We start from the raw sequence: 19,186 nt of genomic DNA, 5'->3' as shown, positions 1-19,186 counted from the left end.
TGCATGATTAGAGTAATCTCACTATGTAGTTTTGGTGTAAAGACAAGAAGTATGCTTTACAGGGGGAGAAAACAGGTAAAGTGACACATGGCTCTATTCAATCTATCCAAAAGCTTCTAGCCAATGGGGTGGAGAGCTATGTCCTAACTATCAACAAATCCACTGAAAACACTGAGGTTGAATCGGCCCAAGTGCAAACAAGGGAACTAACGGAGTTGCTGCAAAAGTACCAGCCCATATTTCATATTCCTAACCCATTGCCTCCCTCACGAGCTCATGACCATAGAATTATTTTGGAGCATAATAGTGGGCCTGTCAATGTTCGGCCATACCGTTATCCCCACATTCAAAAGAATGAGATTGAAAGGGCCGTCAAGGAGATGCTTTCCACTGGAATAATACAACCCAGTTCTAGCCCATTTTCTTCTCTGGTTCTACTAGTAAAGAAGAAGGATGGTTCCTGCGTTTTTGTGTCGACTATAGAGCTTTGAATAGTGTGACTGTGAAAGATCGATACCCAATTCTTGCCATAGATGAGTTGCTAGATGAATTGCATGGCGCATCATATTTCACCAAATTGAATCTCAAATCCGGATATCATCAGATTCGAGTACAACCAGAGGATGTTCATAAGACTGCTTTTCGCACTCATGATGATCACTACGAATTTTTGGTCATGCCATTTGGGCTCACCAATGCCCCTACCACGTTCTAATCATTGATGAACGATATATTTCGAACCTTACTATGGAGGTATGTGTTAGTATTCTTTGATGACATCTTAGTTTATAGTAGAACTTGGATAGAACATTTATCTCTGTTATGAACCGTGGACATGTGGAGTTAGAAGAAAGGGCTGAGCCAAATAGTGGCTAACATGGGCCAAGTGATAGAGATTGCCTCAAGTAGTAGTTATCGTGTGTTAGGATAAATTGTTATTTGAATTCAATTAAGTTATTGTTAGGATAGAGTTCTATCTAAAGAGAGTCCTTCAGGAAGCATTAGTACATTGGACAGGAACAACAATTGATGACGCCACGTGGGAACCTCTTCCGGAATTACTACAGCAGTTTCCCCATTTGAATCTTGAGGACAAGATTCGTTCTCCAGAGGGTGGGAATGTTATGAACCGTGGACATGTGGAGTTAGAAGAAAGGGCTGAGCCAAATAGTGGCTAACATGGGCCAAGTGATAGAGATTGCCTCAAGTAGTAGTTATCGTGTGTTAGGATAAATTGTTATTTGAATTCAATTAAGTTATTGTTAGGATAGAGTTCTATCTAAAGAGAGTCCTTCAGGAAGCATTAGTACATTGGACAGGAACAACAATTGATGACGCCACGTGGGAACCTCTTCCGGAATTACTACAGCAGTTTCCCCATTTGAATCTTGAGGACAAGATTCGTTCTCCAGAGGGTGGGAATGTTATGAACCGTGGACATGTGGAGTTAGAAGAAAGGGCTGAGCCAAATAGTGGCTAACATGGGCCAAGTGATAGAGATTGCCTCAAGTAGTAGTTATCGTGTGTTAGGATAAATTGTTATTTGAATTCAATTAAGTTATTGTTAGGATAGGGTCTATCTTGTGATAGAACTCTATTAGGAGTTATCTTGATTTCCATTCTAGTGTATTTAAGCATTAAGGATGAATAACATGAGGCAAGAAGAATTTAACCCAAACACTCTTTTCTTCCTTTTATTCTAGGAGGGTAGTCGCCTCGAATACGACTAAACCATCTCATTATTTGCAGTTCACTGCAATTGGTATCAGAGCCATGACAACCATCCCACCAAATACACATTCAACCACCAACGATGACCGCCTGGCTGCCTTGGAGGTTAGCACCCATTCCCTTAAACAACAAGCCGACGCTCAAAAAGAAGAATTTGCAGGCATGAAGGGAGCGTTGGAGGCCCTCACTGATGCCGTGGCCAAAATGAGCTGAGCTATGGAGGACAGGGGAACTCGGGTTGATGAGGAACAGAGCAGCAGTGGCAGAGACAGTGGGTCCATCAACCGGCATCGCGAGTATGGAGAAGGAAGCCGAGGCACTCAACAGGGCGGCTTGCAGACCAGATTTTCACGATTGGACTTCCCTCGTTTCAACGGGGAAAACCCAACCGGATGGATTTATAAAGCAGAACAGTTTTTCCATTATCAAAAAACAGAGGCCAACGAAAAGGTGTTGTTGGCATCTTTCCACTTACAGGATGACGCTTTGGAGTGGTATCAATGGTTTGAACAATCCCAACCAAACGTACAATGGGAAGAGTTCACCCAAGCCTTGTGCATCCGTTTCGGCCCTTCAGACTATGAAGATTTCGACGAGGCTCTCACTAAATTGCAGCAAACGGGCACCGTACGAGAATACCAAACGCAGTTTGAACGCCTGGCTGCGCGTGTCCGTCAATGGCCTCAACGAGCGTTGGTGGGTAGCTACGTCGGCGGGCTGAAAGAAGAGATCCGCGCAGAAGTTAAACTCTTCCGGCCCACCACCCTGCTTCATGCCGCAAGCTTGGCTCGGTTACTAGAAGAAAAACTATCCAAACAACGACGACCAATATTCACCGCAACACCACCCAGACCTTCACTGTCACAGCCCCCACCATACAAACCGTCCCTTCTTCCTACCCCAACACCTATCAAAACCACCACACCCTTTCATCCCAGCAACCGAACTACCACCAATCCGACATTTAAAAAATTGTCATGGGCTGAGATGCAAGCGCGACGGGAAAAAGGCCTTTGCTACAACTGCGACGAAAGGTTCGGACCAGGGCACCGATGCAAGAAACAACAAATTCGTCTTGGAAACAATGGATGAGACGGAAGAAAACTTTGGGGCAGTAGAACTGGATCCCGAACTTGAAGCATCACAAGCGGTGCCGGAAATCTCGCTCCATGCATTGTCTGGAGTGTCCACGCCCCGAACGATGCGAGTCACTGGCTTAATCCGTGGCAGAAAATTGCACATACTTATTAACAGCGGTAGCACACATAACTTTGTCAGTTTGAAATTCGCCAAACGAATGGGCTGTTCTACAACTCCGGCACCGACTTTCCAAGTGATGGTAGCCAACGGTGAAAAACTACGGTGCGAAGAAATTTATGTGGCAGTCCCCATAGAGATACAAGGCTATAAATTCCAAACTAACATGTATCCTCTCAATCTACAGGGGTCAGATGTAGTTCTGGGTATACAATGGCTACAGAGTCTTGGCCGAGTTTTGCATGACTGGAATAAACTCTCCATGGAGTTTTGGGTCGACGATCAACAATTCATTATACATGGGGAAGATAATGGAAGAGTGTTTCAAGAATCCATACACTCCATTATACGTCTTGCATCTAACAGTGTGAAGTTTTGTATTATGCCAATTTCAGGAGGGCCCACCGAAGCATTTATAACGGAGATAACTCGCGACCCATGCAGCGAACTTGATGCATTGTTGAGAAAATACCAGCAGGTGTTTCAAACACCAAACACGTTGCCACCGCCCCGTACCCATGATCATCGCATTCCCTTGGAACCCGGGAGCGGGCCTGTGAGTGTCCGTCCTTACCGGTACCCCCACATCCAAAAAAATGAGATTGAGCGAGCGGTCAAGGAGATGCTCGCCACAGGAATTATACGACCAAGCTTCAGCCCATTTTCGTCGCCGGTCCTCCTGGTTAAGAAGAAGGATGGCTCTTGGCGTTTTTGCGTGGATTATCGAGCATTAAATCGCGTCACAGTCAAGGATCGTTATCCAATTCCAGCCATAGATGAGCTACTTGACGAACTCCATGGTGCGACGTATTTCACCAAGTTGGACCTCAAATCGGGATATCATCAAATTCGGGTGCATTCCGACAACATTCATAAAACCGCTTTTCGCACCCATGATGGCCATTACGAGTTTTTGGTCATGCCGTTTGGACTCACCAATGCCCCGGCAACATTCCAATCCTTGATGAACGACATTTTCCGGGCATTACTAAGGAGGTACGTCCTGGTATTTTTCGATGACATATTGGTTTATAGCAAAACATGGGATGAACATTTAATCCATTTAGATACTGTGCTGCATACTTTGATGACTAATGGCTTATATGTAAACCAATCTAAATGTTTAATTGCTCGGGAAGAAGTAGAGTACCTAGGCCATGTCATTAGCGCTACAGGCGTGGCTGCCGATTCGACGAAGATACAGAGCATGGCGGATTGGCCAACTCCGACAACCACCACTGGTCTTCGCGGCTTCTTGGGGTTAACCGGTTACTACCGGAAATTCATCCAAAACTATGGCACCATCGCAGCACCGCTCACACAGTTATTGAAAACGGATGGATTCCGTTGGTCAGAGGCAGCGGAGAAGGCATTCCACACTCTCAAGCACGCAATGACTCAAGCCCCTGTTCTCGCATTGCCGGACTTCACCAAACAATTTGTGATTGAGTCCGATGCATCAGGAACTGGGCTAGGCGCAGTCCTTATGCAGGACGGTCGACCCATCGCCTACTACAACAAGGCACTTTCAGGCCGAGCCTTGGCGCGTTCCACCTATGAAAAGGAATTGATGGCCATCGTTTTATCGGTCCTCCAATGGCGTAATTATCTGTTGGGATGGCGGTTTCGCATTCGTACTGACCATAAAAGCCTGAAATATTTACTAGAGCAACGCATTTCGACCATGGATCAACAAAAATGGCTTGTGAAGTTGATGGGATACGACTATGAGATTGAATACAAACCAGGTCGTGAAAATGTGGCTGCCGACGCTCTTTCACGTGTGCATGGGGAGTTAACTGCAATCTCTTATCCACAACCCACTTGGTTGGCCATAGTTCGCCATGAAGCCCACAACGATCCACTCTTGATTGCTATGAGGGAAGACTTGCAAAAAGGGACTAAGAGCATTAGCGGTTATGAGGCACGGGGTGGACAATTGTGGTACAAAGGCAGGTTGGTCGTGCCTCCAAATTCTCTGCACAAGGAAGCCATCATTCGAGAGTTTCACAATACACCAGTCGGGGGACACTCTGGAATTTTCCGAACTTTTAAACGTTTGGCTGCCAACTTCCATTGGAAGGGCATGAAACGGGATGTTCAACACTACATTCAGAGGTGTGATGTTTGTCAACGTAACAAGCATGATACGATGACACCGGCTGGTTTATTACAACCGTTGCCCATTCCGAACCGGGTTTGGGAGGATGTATCAATGGATTTCATTGAAGGCCTTCCAACATCGAGTGGCTTTTCCGTCATCTTGGTAGTGGTGGATCGACTCTCCAAATATGGCCATTTTATCGCCCTTAAGCACCCTTACTCAGCAAAGATGGTGGCAGAGACTTTTATCAAGGAAGTAGTGCGGCTTCACGGCATGCCGCGATCCATAGTCTCTGATCGGGACCCTGTTTTTACTAGTCGGTTTTGGTCGGAATTCTTTCGCCTACAAGGCTCTGAATTGCGTATGAGTTCGGCTTATCACCCTCAAACGGATGGCCAGACGGAAGTCCTCAATCGTTGCGTAGAAACTTACCTTCGTTGCTTTGCAAGTTCAAAGCAAAAACAGTGGCTCCAATGGCTGCCATGGGCAGAATATTGGTACAACACAAGCTACCACACCGCTACTCGCATGACGCCCTTTGAAGCTGTGTATGGGCAACCCCCGGCGACCATTCATTCGTATGTGCACGGCGACACAATGGTGGCACAGGTCGAGCACTCCTTGCGAAGCCGAGATGAGATTCTTCGAGTGTTAAAAGACAATTTAGCTACTGCCCAACACCGCATGAAAATGAATGCAGACCGTCACCGCCGTGAGTTGGAATTTGCATCTGGTGACTTTGTATATCTTCGGTTGCAGCCATTTCGACAATTATCTGTGCGAACTCGAGGAAATATGAAGTTATCTCCACTTTTCTACGGACCTTACCAGGTAATGGAACGTGTGGGAAAGGTGGCCTACCGATTAGCACTTCCAACTGATTCTCGGATTCATCCGGTCTTCCACGTTTCCCAGTTAAAGAAGCAATTGGGACACTTAGACCGCGCAGCACAGGAGCTTCCTAAGGTGCAAGACGATGGCAAGTTGTTGTTGGAACCCGCTGCACTTTTGGATTACCGTTGGAGCAAGGCAGGAAAGAGAGTCCTTCAGGAAGCATTAGTACATTGGACAGGAACAACAATTGATGACGCCACGTGGGAACCTCTTCCGGAATTACTACAACAGTTTCCCCATTTGAATCTTGAGGACAAGATTCGTTCTCCAGAGGGTGGGAATGTTATGAACCGTGGACATGTGGAGTTAGAAGAAAGGGCTGAGCCAAATAGTGGCTAACATGGGCCAAGTGATAGAGATTGCCTCAAGTAGTAGTTATCGTGTGTTAGGATAAATTGTTATTTGAATTCAATTAAGTTATTGTTAGGATAGGGTCTATCTTGTGATAGAACTCTATTAGGAGTTATCTTGATTTCCATTCTAGTGTATTTAAGCATTAAGGATGAATAACATGAGGCAAGAAGAATTTAACCCAAACACTCTTTTCTTCCTTTTATTCTAGGAGGGTAGTCGCCTCGAATACGACTAAACCATCTCATTATTTGCAGTTCACTGCAATCTCATCTTGAGAAAGTTTTTTCAATCTTGTTGAGCAACCAATTGTATGTCAATCAATCTAAGTGCATAATCAAAAAAAGAGAAGTGGAGCATCTAGGCCATATCATTAGAGAGGCAAGGGTCTTAGCAGATCCTAAGAAAAATTGTAGTATGGAAGCTTGGCCTGTTCCGACCAACGCCACTACTCTCTGTGGATTCCTTGGGTTAGCCGGTTATTACCGGAAATTTATTCAAGGATACGGTGCCATTGCAGCCCCTCTTACCAAGCTCTTGAAGAAAAATGGTTTCCAATGGTCGAAACAAGCAGAAGAATCTTTTCATAATCTCAAGCGAGCCATGACACAAGCACCGGTACTCTCATTGCCAGATTTCTCTAAACAATTTGTTGTGGAAGCATATGCATCAGGGAATGGTTTAGGCGCTGTCCTCATGCAAGAAGGCAAACCTCTGGCTTACTACAGCAAGGCCATCACGGGTAGAGCCTTAGGCCAATCTACGTATCAAAAGGAACTCATGGCAATTGTTCATTTAGTTCATCAATGGCATAACTATTTGTTGGGGTGCCGCTTTCGTATTCGAACTGATCATAGCAGCCTGAAATATCTCTTGGAGCAGTGAATTACAACCATGGACCAGCAGAGATGGATTGTGAAACTTATTGGGTATGATTATGAGATCGAATATCGACCGGGGCAAGAAAATAAGGCAACAGATGCTCTCTCCAAGTTACACGGGGAGCTAAGTGCAGTCACCTATCAACAACCAGCATGGTTAGAGGAGATCCGCAATGAAGCACGCCACGACCCCAAATTATCAAGCATTAAGGAAGCTTTAAAAAATGGAGCTCACAATACCCATGGGTTGGTGGAAAGAGATGGGTTATTATGGAACAAAGACTGTTTGGTTTTACCACCAAACTCTCCTCACAAAGAAGCAGTGATACATGAGTTCCGTAACACACCTATGGGAGGACAGTCTGGTATGTTCAGAACTTACAAGAGAATTGCCTCCAGTTTTTATTGGGTCGGCATGAAAAAAGATATTCAGGATTATATTCGGCGTTGTGACACTTTAGTGTGACACACTAACCCCTACTGGGTTGTTGCAGCCATTGCTGATACCTGACCGTGTTTGGGAAGATGTTTCGATGGACTTCCGATGTCCAATGGGTTCTCTATTATTATTGTGGTGGTGGACAGGTTGTCTAAATATGGCTACTTCATCGCCTTGAAGCATCCTTACTCGGCAAAGACAGTAGTTGAAGTCTTTGTGAAGGAGGTAATGCGCCTTCATGGCATGCCATGATCAATCGTGTCAGATAGAGACCCGATCTTTACAAGTCAATTTTGGTCAAAGTATTTTCGGTTACAGGGATCTAAATTGAGCATGAGTTCTGCATACCATCCCTAAACCAATGGGTAAACAGAGGTACTTAACCGCTACCTTGAAACTTATCTGCATTGTTTTACGGGTTCTAAGCAGAAACAATGGCTAAAATGGCTTCCATGGGCTGAGTATTGGTACAATACCTCCTATCACACTGCCACTCGCACAACTCCATTTGAAGTAGATTATGGTCGAGCACCTATCATAGTACACAATTATGAACACGGGGCCACTGCAGTAGTGCAGGTTGACCAATCCTTGAAGGAGCGAGATGAGATGTTGAAGCTTCTAAAGGAAAACTTGGTGACAGCACAAAATTGGATGAAGATTAGTGAGGATCGACACCGACGTGAGTTGGAGTTTGAACCAGGTGACTTTGTCTATCTCAAATTGCAACCATTTCGACAGCTCACTATTCGTACCAGAGGCAACATGAAGCCTTCACCTCATTTCTATGGGCCCTATTAGGTGTTGGAGCGTCTTGGGAAGGTAGCTTATCGGCTAGAATTGCCATAGCAGTCGAAGATACATCCTGTTTTTCGTGTATCACAGCTGAAGAAGAAATTGGGCAATCTTGATCACGTTGCGCCAGAGTTACCTCCAGTTAAGGAAGATGGTATGGTGTTGCTTGAACCTAAAAGAATTGTGAATTTTCGCTGGACTAAGTCAGGCAAGAAGGTTTTGCAAGAAGCACTGGTACAATGGACTGGTCTTGCTGAAGAGGATGCCACCTGGGAACCTTTCGAGGATTTGCAACGTCAATTCTCTTATCTGAATCTTGAGGACAAGATTCATCTTCTAAGGGAAGGGAATGCTATGTCTGCAGCACACGTGGAAGAGGGAACAAGTGATGCAACTGAAGTTGGACTCTAGAAGTGGCCGAAGAAAAAGCAGTGCAGCTGAAGATAAATGCCTCAAGTGTCGTATTTGAATTAATTGATAGTTTCATATTTGAATTAGGACGTTGTCATTAGTTGTTGTTATCAATAAACTTCCTGGAGATAGGACTCATCCTATTATCTTGGATAGACTTAGCTATTAGGTTGGTTGTTATCTTTTTAATTGTGGTTATCCTTTTATTTGAGTTAGTTGTGGTTGATGTATTTAAACTAAGAGTTATGGAATAAGAGGAAAGCTGATAATATTTATAGGATTCCTTTCTTTTCTATTTGTTCTTGGAGGGTTGTCGCCTCGAATACGACTAGTTATTTCTATTCATTCAACCGGGTCACAGCACTTTATTTCCTTTGGTTCAATGTTTCAAAACTACTTTTTGTTACATTTTTTATTCAATGTTTTAAGACTACTATTTGTTTCATTTGGTTCAATGTTTCAAGACTTTTTTTCTCTCTCACACACAAAAAACTCTTTGCATTTCCATTTACCATTTCCACTTTTACTCTTTTATATACACATGCCTATAACCCTTCATGCTATCCCATCTCAAATACACTCAAACAAAAAACGATATCATTTACTTTCAACCTTTCAATGACACTTATGTAACTCTGACATTGTGGTACCATTTAATTCTAACCCGTATGAGTAGACTATGACAAAGAAAGGGAGCTTGGGTTTTTTATTCAGTGATGATAGCTTACGATTTGATGTTGAAGTCAAACATTTTGGGTGTTTGGGATTTTGGTTTGGGAAAGTCATAAATGTATTTTATTTTGGAATTAAAAAAAAAAAAAACATTCTAATTGATTATTTATAAAGTTTGCTATTTTTTTTTTTTTTAAATTTGTTTTAGAACTCATAATTTGTAGGTTTCTTTGTAGGTTTTTTTTACTGCTATCTTATGCAATATGAGCCATAGTGATAAAAATAAAAATTGATGATGATTTCAAATTATTTTCAGTTTTTTTAAAGGGTACGGAAGCCCAAATAAAAATTATTAAATTTTGATAAATGGATGTGTTTTTAGCCAATTTCTCTTTCTTTAATCCTTTTTTTTTTTTTTTTTATGTAAATACATACAAATAATTTCTTTAATTTCATTGAGACAATGAGTTGGGTGTTTGCGATTGAGGTCTCCATATTTGGTTTTGAGAATAGAATGGTTGAAAAAGTGTTTGGGAGGTTGTGTAAATTTGTGCAATTTTAGAATATAAAAGTATTTTATGCTTTAAATTATTATTTATAGATTTCAAAATTATTTAATCAGTTTAAAAAATAAATCTACTTTTAACGATAAATATTATAGTATGTTATAGTCTTACAGTGTTATATAATTTTTTAAAATAAAATATGAATTAGGAAAATAAATATTCAAAGTATTCAAAAATATTGTGGCCAAACATAAATATTATACAACAAAATAAGTATTATATGATGGTCTTAATATACATAAAAATGATTTCAAGTGAAATTGTAAAATAGTCCGCGTATCGCACGGGACATCATCTAGTTTAAATTAACTATAAGAGCATTATAGCTAAAGTTAATTTTCACAATGATGATGGACAAATTGAAGCTCTCAACATCGAAATTGATATATACTATCAAAAGAAGTAGTTTATTCCTAACAATATGAAGAAAGGAGTGAGGAAGCTACTTTAGCTCTTGAATAAATAACAATAAGCCTATAAAAACAAGAGCAAATTACACTTCTTCACACTAAACTATTATCTAGATTACACTTAACCCATTGAACTATTAGAAATTGAGTTTTATCAATGATTTCTTTGTTTTCTTTGGTCTCTTTCTGTTTAGAATGATAAAGATTGACAGATACTTCAAATTGAATTGATTTCATAAATTTGATACTTTAATTGACAAAATTAAAAACTCATATTTAATTTCTCCAAAGAATTTTGTTTCCTTCTCAAGGAACGTGTTACATGACAAAACCATAGGCTACCATAACTGAATGAATGTAAATAAGTGGGTGTGGATCATTATGAAAATCCTACTTTCTTCCATAAATAAAGGTACAGTTTTCATCCTGTGGTCCAAAATTGGATACTAATAAATATACATTTGGATTTGGGAAACCATGTTCTATACTACGGTAATTTTGAGAGGGTCGCCATAAAAATTTCAAGAATTAACCTATTGACAAAGGCCAAATACCAAATTTTGCCATTTCTTTTGAAGCACAATCTAGTTGTCATTAGGTACATAGACAGAGGAAGGTCTATAAGAGATTGGAGGTTGGAAAGTTGAGACTTAAGGATTGGTATGAGAAAGTTTTTGGGAATCTTTTGCAATAAGTTGAGAATGCTGGAGGAAAGCTAGAGGTTGTTCAAAACAAGGTGTTGAGTTTCAATTTTATCTGGCATGACAGCAAATGTTGCTAAGAGTGAAGTTTCTACTTTGGGGTGGATCAACAAACAAAATAACAGATTCAAGATCTTTTCAAGTTCAAAGAAGGTACCTAGCTATCTTATAAATATTATAAGCCTTTGATGGAGAAAATCACAACTCGTATAAACTCATGCACTACCAAGAATCTCTCTATTGTTGGGAGACTCCAACTTATTCAATCTATTCTGTTCAGGGTTCAAGGGTACTGGCCTGGGGCTTTTATTCTCCCTTAAAAAGTTATTAGGAGCTTGGACAGTAATTTTAACAGTTTCATAGGAAGGGAAAGAAGGGGGCTTGAGGTTAAAAAACTTGAGGATTGGAATAAAGTTGTCATAATGAAGCATATTTGAAATCTTTTTGTCCTTACCGGATAAATTTGGGTGGCTTGGGTTAAAAGCTTTTGGGTTGTTAAAACTTAAAGCTCCAGAGAAAATTAATCTTGGGGTTGGAGGAAGATTTCAAAGCAAAGGGAAGTGATAAGGCTGTTCATTAAGCATAAGTTTGGGCATGACTATAGTGTTTTTTTTTTTTGGTTGGATAATTGGCACCTAGATGGTGTTTTGTATTCTAAACATGATTTATGGGGTAATATATGGAACACCCTTTCCAAATAACAATAAATATCAAAAAATTTAGTTAGTTATCACGTTTCAAAACAATGCTGAAAACTAGCATCTCGAGTGTCTAAAACTCGAGTTCCAAGATAAAACTCAAGTTTTTAAGTCTCGATTTGTAAGTGGACGGGTCTGATGTGGAAAAAATCCATGAGGAAGATTTTTAAAGACTTGATTTCTATAAATTGCAGAAAAACGCCGCTATAGGGCTTTAAAATGTCACTATAGGGCTTAAAAAACGCCACTATAGGTCTCCCAGAACCTAGTATGGTTACACTTATAAAAATTTTTTGCAGGAAAACGCCGCTATAGGGTTTTAAAACGTCACTATAAAGCTTAAAAACGCCACTATAGTGCTCCCTGAACCTAGTATGGGGTGATTACACTTATAAAAAAAAAAATTGCAGGAAAATGCCGCTATAGGGCGTTAAAACGTCACTATAGAACTTAAAAACGCCACTATAGGGGAAAATTTTTTTGCATGTAACTCGAGTCTTAAAGACTCGAGATCTATGTGGCATTTTCAGTCTCGCAAGGCGAGTCTTTGGGACTCAAGTTTTAATATGGATCTCGAGTTTCTAAAACTCGAGATGCTATTTTTCTTAAAACTTTGAAATGTTGCCTAACTTACTACATAGTTGCCCCTCATACTGCTAGTCTGCCCATTCCCCCGTAATATATGATTCAGCAAGTACTTCAAATGCAAAGGCAACTTCAATTCTCTCATAATTGTTGGTGGTTTCCTAGATCCAAGGATCTAGTTGGTATTCAATACAAATGCTTCCAAGTGGAATGAAGTAAGCACGGTGGTGCGATTTTCTTCAAATTCTGGTGTTTTTTCTTGTAAATCTACTTGGGAGGCTATTAGAATGAAATTACCTGAGGTGGACTGGTGGAGATTGGCTTGGAAACATTCCAAAACACAACTTTATTTGTTGGCTTGCATAGGGGAATAGACTATCAACAAGGGATAGGTTGATTCAATGGGGTTATCAAGGGAATACTTTGCGTGTTTTCTGTAGAAGGAAGCATGAAATCAGGGACTACATTTTCTTTGATTGCTCCATGACTAGAAGGATTTGGCATCAGGTCAGAGTTTAGAGTTTGATGGAGGACTTTGGGTATGACTGGGGTTAGGTGCTTCAATGGAGTAATAGCACTTGAAGAATAAAAGATTTAAAGTGCTCTGTCAGCAGGCTTGTGTTATCTGCTGCAGTGTACCACATCTGGTTACGGAGAAACACTATATATTTTTAGGTAAATTATAAAATTGGTGTCTATCTTTTATGACAAATCTCAATTTTGTCCCTAATCTTTTAGTCGTGTCGGTTTGGTCTCTAATCTTTTGGTTTTGTGTTAAAATGATCTTTGCCGTAAGTGATAGATGGAAAATGCTGACATATCTAACTAGTAAAAATAAAATATTATTTTCATTTACATAAATGGCCATGTGTACTGCCACGTCAACAATAAAATGAAATTAAAAAAGAAAAAAGAAAAAGAAATCATCAATGCCCTCTGTGCTCATCACCCACACTTCCAAAATCCATGAGATTAAACGCCACGAGTCTCAGCCTGTCATATCCTTTCCTTGATTAACACCATGACCAAACACGAAAAACCCATCAAAGATATTCCTTTGCCAAACGAAAACCAAAGCGCACACAATGATCCACAATAAAATGCATTGAAAACAATGCTACCAATATCCCTTGGTAATGCAACAGGTGTGAATATTTCTTTGATTTTGATTGTATGATCATGGCTACTGCCCAGTGCCCAGTAGAATGGTGGGTTCAGTTTAGTTTTGAGGGAAACAATGAGAACGGGAGAGTCGGAGACAATACAACTATACATCTAGAGGAATAGCTCTCCGTTGGTCTAACATTTTCTCTTCTTTTTTTTTTTTTTTTCCTTTGTATAATCATTCCAATTTTTTAAGATCTGTGTTTTTACTTGTTTCCTTTTGGTTTTTAGTCTTGTTTACATTGTTTGCTAATTTGGGCTTTTTAGTTTTACAGTATTGATTTTTTTTAAGAATCTATAACGGTATTGATCTCAAGTGGGTATTTGATTTCGGGGTGGTGCATTTGTATTTGTTTTCTTGGCTTCATTTCTTCTTAAAATAATCTTACAAAAAACTTGTGCTTTACTCCATTTTGTAACATTAAATTTAGAGTTAGGTTCCGCATGACAGCGAAGAATTCTATGATCAACAGGGTGATTTGCGTAATTGGAGTGTTGTGGTCTAGCTGCCGTTCGGCTCAGTTTTTTTTTTTAGGCTTGTTAGTAACCTTGGCTGCTTTGTGTAGTGTCTGTACTAGGCTTTCTTTTATTGTGCAGTTCTTTTGGGCTGCCGGAGCTGTAGAATTTCTGTACTTTTTTGCTTATAACAAAATCTCTCACATTTATCTAAAATAGAGAATTTGAGGTTGCAAGAAACATTGATGAGAATACTGAATGAGAGAGGGTGATAAGAATTGTTTTGCTTTAGTGGAGAATTGTTTTGGTGAGTAGCCACCATAAGCACTGCGCTGCTTAGGGGATATATATAATCTTCAGCCCGCCAAGAATCTCAAAATCAATCATTTCATATATTTTGTAACTATAAATTAACCTATGTCTGCACTAAATGTATCATTTTATTAGATAAATAATAAGTGTGTCATTTGGTAACTCGAAGAGGCAAGAAAACATGCTAAAAGTTCAATATAAACACACCGAGTATTTTGATTTAAATGATCTGGAAAATAGAAATTTCAATTCTTTTACAGCACACTAAAGCGAGACACAAGACTTCGCTCCAAACTATCCAACCAGAAGCTAATTTCATTTGTGAGTAAAAGTTCATTTTCTTAAATTACACTCAGAAATAATCATCATTTCAATCCTGCTCTATGCATCCATGCGGATAATGCATCTAAGGCCTTCACCTCTAAGCATGTACTCAAAGGCCTTGTTGATTTCCGAGAAAGAGACTTCATGGGTGATGAACTTCTCTACCTCAAGCTCCTGCCACAATATAGAACAATTAGGCTGACAAAACTAACCAAAAAAACAAAGAAAAGAGGGTGAAGCGGAATAAATTACTTGGATTTCTAAATAGTAAATACAAGCCATGTAAAGGTAATTCTTGATAAATAATGAAAGAGAAGACCTTGAAAGCAAGAACAATCAGACAAGAAGGAAGAATTAAAGGGAAAAAAATGTATGGTCTTATTCCCTTTCGGAGTTTAAGCATAATTTCTCAGGACTTTTTGGATTTATATTCTTATCTTTTGTTTATTCCTCAACTCTTGTCAGATCTTGAGGCAGGATTAAAGCATTCAAATGAGTACTTAATTAAGTTATACCATGGAGGCCACTAGAGTCTTCTAGTGGCCATTAGATCATTTTCTTGATTAAAATTGCTGTCAGTCACGTGTATAGAGACTAGCATTCTAAGTAAAAGAAGTAATCCTATATGCGGATTGCAAAGTGATCTAATCTATACATTCTATTTTTCAATAAGAAATTCAGCTTACCTTATTCATGTACTTTTCAACCACCGAAGGCAAGTCAGACCGTGGTTTGTAGTTGCCAAAGAAGGTACCCTTGATAGTCCTCTCATTCAAGATATTCATTGGGTGGGTTTTAAATGCATCATCTTTGTTTGGGACACCAACGAGTACAGCAACACCCCATCCCTGCAAAGAAACATACCATATGACAGATTTTTGAACAATGGATTCGAGATAAAATTTATCTATTACATGAGCAGGAGCTCGTGGGAAATTACATCATGAACACATTCAAATGCAGAAATCATGGCATTGATACTTCCAGTGCACTCGATACTTCGATCAACTCCACCATTGGTCATTTCAGCAAGCACCTAAAGAAGTCAAAGAAAGTTAGAAAAGCTGTGAAAGTTGTTTGCTCCTTCACCATGGAAAAAATTTCTAGCATTTTAAAGTAAACCAACCTCATGAACAGGCTTGTCATGGTCTTTTGGGTTCACAAACTCGGTGACACCAAATTTCTTGGCTGTTGATAACAAGAAGGAAAATGAACATAAAAGACTAATAAATGAAAATCCAGCAACACAAGCATTCCATACTATATCATCAGATTTTGATAGCACCAAGTATCACAATACCTTCATCAAATCTCTTTGCATTCAGATCAACACCGATAATCCTTGAAGCACCCGCAATTCTAGCCCCTTCAGCAGCCTAATCACATAAAACCATAAAATCATGTGTGTGTATATATATATATATATATATATATCTTTACTAGAAACAGTAATAATGCTGCAGTAGTAATTCCAAAAAAGAGATATATCAAATAAGCCATCTGCATTAGAAGATAGGAGAGACTCACAGCAAGTCCAACAGCCCCGAGTCCAAAAACAGCCACTGTCGATCCTTTTTTGGGTTTTGCAACATTCAAGGTAGCACCAAGGCCTACAGAACACAATTCTCAACAATAAGATAAATGAACAAATAACTATCATGCAAATAAATTCAAACGGTTTTTAACCGACCTGTTGAGATTCCACAGCTGAGAACACAAACTTTGTCCAGAGGAGCAGCAGGATTAATTTTGGCAACACTACCAACATGTAGCACAGTGTATTCACTAAAGGTAGAAGTCCCAACAAAATGGTAAATGGGTTGTCCATTAATAGAAAATCTCGACTTGCCGTCATTGAGCATCACGCCTCGGTCAGTGTTTATCCTCAGGAGATCACACATGTTGCTCTCCTCTGACTTGCAATGCCGACACTCCTTGCACTCCCCAGTGAAGACAGGAAGAGCATGGTCACCAGGTTTGAGGTCTGTCACACCCTCACCAACGCTCTCAACAATCCTAAAATACCAAAATGACCAGAAAGACAACTATATAGTTAGATAAATGTATTCAATTGTATATGAAAGGAAATGAAACACAATTAAAACTATTTGATTGTAACTAGTATGTTCTAAATCTTTCATTTCTTGAAATGTCCATACCCGCCAGCTTCATGACCAAATATGCGAGGAAACAATGGGGTCTGTCCCTGCATTTTCAAAAATCAATCGGTTTAAGAATATCTAGCACAGAAAATAAGTATTCACCAGAATAATGCATTTCTATATACACGCATAAATCATAAATATATATGATTAAAATGTGATTACCTTGGCTTCCCAGAAGTAAACATCTGTGTGGCAGAGGGAGGTGAAGAGGATCTTGAGACGAACCTCCATAGCCTGTGGTGGTGCCACTTCCACTTCTTCTATCACTAGTGGCTTTCCAGCTTCCCATGCCACAGCAGCTGCAATGCACATTCATCAAATAATTAATTGGCAAAGAAAAAAACAACATAAACATAAATAGGATGCAGCTTTGACACTGCTAAAACATAAAACTGCCTGCTTGGGGAAAGCTAAAAAGTATGACTACTGTTAAGAACAAAGAAGGAATGCCCTCAAATTTATACTAAAACATTGGACAAACCTGGCTTGTTTGGACTTCATACTGAAATTGCAATGTAAATCCTAAACTTAGAGAAACTTTATTTACAAACTACAAATGTATCATCCTAAACAAGACGTAAATAGAAAATGGATGTTCACATTCAGTCAATTCCGGTACCTGCTTCAAACTTCTTAAGTAGCCCTGTTCCTAATGGCAACCGTTTTTCCTTGTTATTATCTTGTGTCAAACACACAGGAGTTCAATTTGTATGCGACAATCAAAAGCAAAACATGTTGCTGTATTGATTATTATTTTTGGTACACAAATAGTATATCCTATTTCAAACAATTCTAGTTTTTGGGAATGACAAAAGATCATGGCGCATCCTAAAACTAGAAACAGCTCAAGATTTAGCAATTAAACAGAGCCCTTAAAACAAAGAAAAAGTGACAACCCAACAAGGGACAAAGAGTTGAGATCATCATAACAAATGGTATATTAAAACAACAAAGAAATGGAAAGAAACCCATTGAACAATCACATGACTGAAACATGGAAACAACAACAAGATCAACAACAAAGAATGTCAGAAAAAATGAAAGGTACTACCTTTGCAACGTATGACTTGACCAGCAGTGGTTGAAGACATGTTTTTTTACTTTTCTTCACTCTTTCTTGACTTTGATTTTTTTTTTTTAACACAGATTGCTTTGAATTCGTTGTGGAGATATGGGTATGCTCTATGAGGGTATATATAGCGTTTAGAACACAGAGGGTTCCCATATTTGCCTTCCAGTAAGGTTCCAAATCTGGGATTCAAAACCATGATGTGGTACCGCTGGTTTTCAAAAGCCAGCAACCAACAGCTCCTTTGTTTGTTTACTTTTCTTTATAAACTCGTTTATTACTTTCTAGCATCCGGTTTTTCTTGATTCCCAGCATCTGCCGCATCTGGTTTTCTAAAAGACATGGCAAAACGGGTCAGAATTTTCTGACCCGATCCGACCCGACCCGATCCAAAAAATAATGGACTCGAACCCGATTTTTTTATCCGAAATAAAAATAGGTTGACCAATGACCCGACCCGACCTGACCTGAATAATTTTTTATAATTTTTGTAAAATAAAAAAAAAAATTAAGACAATATTGGTTTAATTGTTTGTTGTGAATTTTAAGGTAATAATTGAGACATTTATATAACTATATGCAAATTAATTGAAAGATGAATGATTTAGCATTTTGTAATAAGTAAATATTTTTAGATATCAAATAGTAAAGTACATACCAACATAATCTGGTGACAGTACAGTTAAAATCATAGATTTAAAATTGTAAACATATATGAAAAACAGTCACAAATGTGAAAATAGTGAAGACAAAGTTTCAAATTAACATAAATTATAAATGCTTATACCTATTTTTTAACAATTTATGTCCAAAATAAGCAGCTTTTCAAAATAAATTATGATATTTCCTAAAGTTTGTGTTGCTTAACAATAATATAGTATTCATAAAAAAGACCATGTATAAATAAGTAAACAATCAAACTTTAATATATATCTCAAATTAAAATAAAGTGTCAACCACAATTGACAATATATTATAAAATTAATTTTCAAGATTGTAAATTTTGTATATATTTTTATTCTTTGTCAAATAAATTATCCAATAAGTCATTTCTAATTTTGTTTTATATTTTTAGATGTTGATATTGTGTAGAAATAAAATTTGTGTATTTTTTTTACTTATCTTTGTGTTATTTTCTTTTAGATAGCAATGTTAGGATTTCTATAATTTTAAAATTATTGAATAAGTATTAATAAGTGTA

The 19,186-nt window shown here is 38.9% G+C and overlaps 1 protein-coding gene across 1 annotated transcript; it reads right to left on the bottom strand.

Moving 5' to 3' along the window:
- Window positions 1–14,596: 14,596 nt before the first annotated feature.
- LOC115968035 (alcohol dehydrogenase 1-like) lies at window positions 14,597–18,261 on the bottom strand. Its single transcript, XM_031087225.1, has 10 exons — window positions 17,968–18,261; window positions 17,079–17,215; window positions 16,911–16,957; window positions 16,442–16,767; window positions 16,279–16,361; window positions 16,052–16,127; window positions 15,878–15,939; window positions 15,692–15,787; window positions 15,438–15,599; window positions 14,597–14,925 (listed from the first exon to the last, which is right to left on the bottom strand). Exons 1-10 carry the CDS (start codon window positions 18,005–18,007, stop codon window positions 14,809–14,811), a joined length of 1,146 nt encoding a protein of 381 aa, XP_030943085.1. The 5' UTR covers window positions 18,008–18,261; the 3' UTR covers window positions 14,597–14,808.
- Between the last annotated feature and the right edge of the window lie 925 nt (window positions 18,262–19,186).

This window comes from Quercus lobata, chromosome 11 (assembly GCF_001633185.2).
Source record: "Quercus lobata isolate SW786 chromosome 11, ValleyOak3.0 Primary Assembly, whole genome shotgun sequence".
NCBI lineage: Eukaryota > Viridiplantae > Streptophyta > Magnoliopsida > Fagales > Fagaceae > Quercus > Quercus lobata.
Note: the sequence above shows the minus strand (reverse complement) of the source record. Positions and strands in the feature narration are given on the sequence as shown.

Bases quoted from the DNA above. Each gene is read 5' to 3' on its own strand.
- LOC115968035 (XM_031087225.1), bottom strand. From the start codon at position 18,007: ATGTCTTCAACCACTGCTGGTCAAGTCATACGTTGCAAAG. The intron at 15,940-16,051 runs GTATTGTGATAC...TGTTATCAACAG, and splicing joins TGCAAAGAGATTTGATGAAG to CCAAGAAATTTGGTGTCACC. The intron at 15,600-15,691 runs GTAATTTCCCAC...GTTTCTTTGCAG, and splicing joins CATTTGAATGTGTTCATGAT to GGATGGGGTGTTGCTGTACT.